The following is a 4,513-nucleotide window of genomic DNA, read 5'->3' as shown; positions in this document are numbered from 1 at the left end:
TGTTTCTATTTTCTCCATCTCGCCCTCCGACCCGGAAGTGCTCGCGCACACACATACGCTCACGTACCCGCACGCAGAGCGTACGCGTTCCTCCCTCCATCACACACCGGACTCCGCTTCGACCACCGACACCGAGCTCTGTGGGCCGGACCGAGCAGGACCGCGCCATGTCCCTGCAGCTGCCCCCGTGCGTGATAGACTGCGGGACCGGGTCAGGACAAGCGCACACACGCGCACACACACACACACACACACACACACACACACACACACACACACACATGCGCGCGCAGTGGCAGTACATGTGACGTCATGTGTTTTTGTGAACAGCATCATGTATGTGGATAAGATAGCCTTCATTAGTCCCACGCGTGGGAAATTAGTTTTGTTACAGCAGTGGACGGTGCAAAGTTGCATAGAAAAATTTGAGAAAAAACACTGGAATAATGTATCATAAGGTACTGTACACAATAGAATAGAATAGAATAAAAATAAAATACTATATACAATCGAATAAAATAGAATACAAATGCTATATACAATATGAGTATAATACAACGATGCCAGAAAGAGTATTGCACTTAGTCTTGTTGCACATGTGTGGGTTTGTGTGTTTGATCAGTTGGAGTCTTTGTTGTGGAGTCTGACAGCAGGAAAGACCTGTGAAATCTCTCCGTCCCACACCGTGGGTGCTGCAGCCACTGAAGGAGCTGCTCAGTGCTGTCAGAGTCTCCTGCATGGGGTGGGAGACGTTGTCCAACAGGGATGACAGCTTAGCCCCCGTTCTCCTGTCACTCACCACCTCCACTGGGTCCAGAGTAGAGCAGGGCGATATGACCAAAAATATTTATCACCATATACATTTGAACATTTGCAATAACAATATAACTGACGATATAATTGACACTAGACAAAATACTTTACAACTCCACAACTTTATTAGTGCAAAAAACCCCATCAATGTATTTTCACTTAAACAAGCAGCTGTTTTATGTGCATTAAAGTTATATAAAATGTAACAGTGCAAATGCAAATTCTTTGCTGACATTTCCAGTGGAAACCGGGCGACATATCCTCAGCATGACCATGTATAATATCCACAAAACTTAAAACGAGGTTATACACACACAACACGGTAACATTATATTGAAGCGCAGTACGTATCACTCCGCGAGGCTCCGCCTACGATAGCCGTAATGCTCCGACAATCCATCAAGCAGTGCGGCTTCGTAGCTTAGCAAAGTTGTACTAAAACATTTAACAGATTTTCGAGCGCCGTGTACATAAAATGGTTTCGAGGTCAGTAAACACGACCAGAGTTCATACATAAGGCACACGGGATTATAAGGGGCTCTGTCGACTTTCAGAAAAATCAAAGGATTGATTTTAAGTGCGCCGTATTTTCCAAAAACACGGTAATAACGACGGCCCGCTAGCATGCTCTACCAAAAATAGTGCTTTGTTGTGTGTCTGACGGACGAAAGCTAAACCAGTTTTACCCATATTCTATCGCCATATTTCATTTTCCTATCGTTGCCCAAAATTACTCCGGTATTACCGTGAACGGTATGATATAGCCCAGCCCTAGTTCAGAGGGCATCCTAGAACAGAGCTGGCCCTTCTGATCAGCCTATTCAGTCTCTTCCTGTCCCCGGCAGAGATGCTGCCGCCCCAGCAGACCACACCATAAAAGATGGCTGAGGCCACCACAGAGTCATAGAAGGTCTTCAGGAGTGGGCCCTCCACTCCAGAAGACCTGAGTCTCTGCAGCAGGTACAGCCTGCTCTGCCCTTTCCTGTAGAGGGCGTCTGAGTTATGAGTCCAGTCCAGTTTGTTGTTCAGATGAACACCAAGGTACCTGTAGCTGTCCACAGCCTCGATGTCCATACCTTGGATGTTCAGTGGTTGCAGTGGAGGATGCTTGTGCCTGTGGAAGTCTACCACCAGCTCCTTGGTTTTACTAGTGTTGATCTGGAGGTAGTTCAGCTGGCACCAGTCCACAAAGTCTTGGGTCAGTCCTCTGTACTCCTTGTCGTCCCCATCAGTGATGAGGCCGACTATTGCAGAGTCATCAGAGAACTTCTGCAGGAAGCACTGGGTGGAATTGTGGGAGAAGTCTGCAGTGTAGATGGTGAAGAGGAACGGAGCCAGAACCGTTCCCTGTGGGCCCCCGTACTGCAGACGACCCTGTCCGACACACAGCCCTGAGTCCTCACATACTGTGGTCGGTCGGTGAGGTAGTCCAGGATCCAGGTAGTGAGGTGATGGTCCACTCCAGAGTTCTCCAGCTTGTCCTTCAGGACCGTGGGAAGAATGTTGTTGAAGGCACTGGAGAACTCAAAGAACATGATTCTCACAGTGCTTCCAGCGGTCTCCAGGTGAGCGAGGGAACGATGTAGGAGGTGAATGACGGCATCATCCGCTCCAATGCCAGGCTGGTAGGCAAACTGAAGTGATGAGCTTGTTAGGCGCCGAAGCTGAGCCAGGACCAGCCACTCCAGAGTCTTCATCAGGGGGGATGTCAGAGCCACACACAGGAGGTTTTCCAGAGCTGTGGGACTCTCCCCAGCCTCAGGCTCAGGTTGAAGAGGTGCTCCATCACCCCACACAGTTGGTCCGCGCAGGACCTGACGACCCTTGAGCTGATGCCATCTGGACCCGCAGCTTTCCTGGCTTTAATCCTCCGGAGTGAGTGTGCGTGTTTGTGTGTGTGTTTTTGTACGCGCGCGTGCTTGTGTTTACAGGGACAGATTACCAAAATAAAAGCTGGCTCATGGAATCATCCATCAGTGGGTGGAGGTAAACGCGCTGTGATGATCAGGTGGTTGGAGCAGGTGAGGGGCTGATGGCGGTGCTTACACTGAGCTCCAGCTGTTCCACATGTTCATCCAGCTGCTGCTGTGGGAGCTGCTGGTTGGGTGGAGGTTCAGGTGAAGTTGTGGACCAGTCTGTGCGCGATCTATTCTGGGCCACAGTGTGAATGTGGGACAGCTGCACACTGACCCCCCTCCCCCTGTTCAGAATCAGAGATCACGTGATCTCCTTCAGCCTCGACGTCGGTCCATGCCCCCGAGCCAAGGTGACATCGTGGGGTCGTTTAGAAATAGCTCACGGCTGCAGGCGTTTAAAGGGTGACGCTGAGCTGACTGTCAGCCGTGAACGCACGCATAACAGCCAAAAACACTCAGAGCAGGTCCCAGATCAGTTTGGTCTGGCTTTGGAGAGGGATCCCAGGGTCCAGGGTCAGGTATTAGAACTGATCCCAGGGTCCAGGGTCAGGTATTAGAACTGATCCCAGGGTCAGGTATTAGACGTGTGGGTCTATCCAGCAATCACAGCCAGTTCAGTTCATTTTTAATCTTTCATGATTTATTTGTCAGAACTCAGTTTAATGGAACAAGATGTCATTTTTTTTGTTCGTGTTTTTTTGATGTAGTGAAAATACTACAGTTACTTTACAGTTACTACAGTTACTTTAGGTACTTTTCCCTTGTGATGAGGTAAAAGGATATCATCCTAAGGACAGGTCTGCAGTAAAAATGAGTCAAACACTGTGAGTGTCGTCAGGCAAACGCTCCTGAAGTCAAACTGCTGAAATGATGTTTCGGTGCTTTGTATCTGCAGGTCCTGATTATTGTTACTGTTGCTCATCATTTTCTACATGAACTGAATATTTACATAGAGGTCAAAGACAAAGCAGTAATCGGTCACGCCTCTGTTTGCTGACTCATTTCCTGATGTTTTATCAATGTTTTATGTGCAAAACTGAATTTATAAATGTCTGCTGGGAGTCACTCCACTGTTTTCCACAGAGGCCGTATTTGGACCCACAGCCAGATGTTAAGAACCTTTATGTCTAACTGTTGTTTCTGTCTGTGTGGCTGCAGATACACAAAGATCGGCTATGCAGGAAACACCGAGCCACAGTTCATCATGCCGTCCTGTAAGCATCTCACAGCAACGACGGACAGACAGTTAAGGTTAAGTTAGGTTCACTTTCTGTTTCTAAAGCTCAAAGTGAACCTAACTCTGCGTCTTCATCAGTTCTTCCACATAAGTATAAAAATATAAGTCTTTATCTAACCAGAGAAGCTTAAATCTAATCACATCTTTGAAATGACCAAACAAACAGTTTTAGGTTCAGAGCAGCCCTCTGATAGGCTGCAGCCTCTCTAAACTGGGTAAATGTTTGATAAAAATGGATGAATGGTAGTTCAAGGCTTTGTCAGTAGAAGGTGTGAATGAGTACACCACATTATCCACAGCATAGTAATGAATAGAGCCGCTGTTAGTCAGTGATACCAGGTTATTTGAGAACCAGGTGAATAGGTCAGAGCCAAGTACTGACCCCTGTGGAACACCTTTTGTCCCAGTTCTCCAAATAAGATAACTGTGACATGAGTTCCAAGTCAGAACCAACCAGTCTAAAGCTGCATACACACTGAAAGGTATTCTCAGTAACGAGTGAACCATCTTTGGCCACTTCAAGCGCACGTGGATGAAGAAAGGGCCG

General features: G+C 47.7%; 1 protein-coding gene across 2 annotated transcripts in view; it reads left to right on the top strand.

The window, feature by feature from the left end:
• Positions 1-4,513, top strand: part of actr3b (actin related protein 3B) — a 13,467-nt gene continuing 8,954 nt past the window's right edge. The window contains exons 1-2 of one of the 2 annotated variants that reach the window (XM_086305541.1): positions 2-211; positions 3,888-3,943. In XM_086305541.1, coding sequence (XP_086161667.1) covers positions 168-211; positions 3,888-3,943 — 100 coding nt within the window. In that variant the 5' untranslated portion in view covers positions 2-167. Of the gene's footprint in view, positions 212-3,887; positions 3,944-4,513 lie in introns of both variants that reach the window. The other variant, XM_086305542.1, reaches the window with a different exon arrangement.

The sequence above is a fragment of the Aulonocara sp. 'chitande type north' Nkhata Bay genome, linkage group LG9 (genome assembly GCF_057382095.1).
Source record: "Aulonocara sp. 'chitande type north' Nkhata Bay isolate Kocher_YH1m ecotype deep benthic linkage group LG9, A_spYH_male_GT1.1, whole genome shotgun sequence".
NCBI classification, from domain to species: Eukaryota; Metazoa; Chordata; class Actinopteri; order Cichliformes; family Cichlidae; genus Aulonocara; species Aulonocara sp. 'chitande type north' Nkhata Bay.
This window is presented reverse-complemented; position numbering and strand designations above follow the sequence as displayed.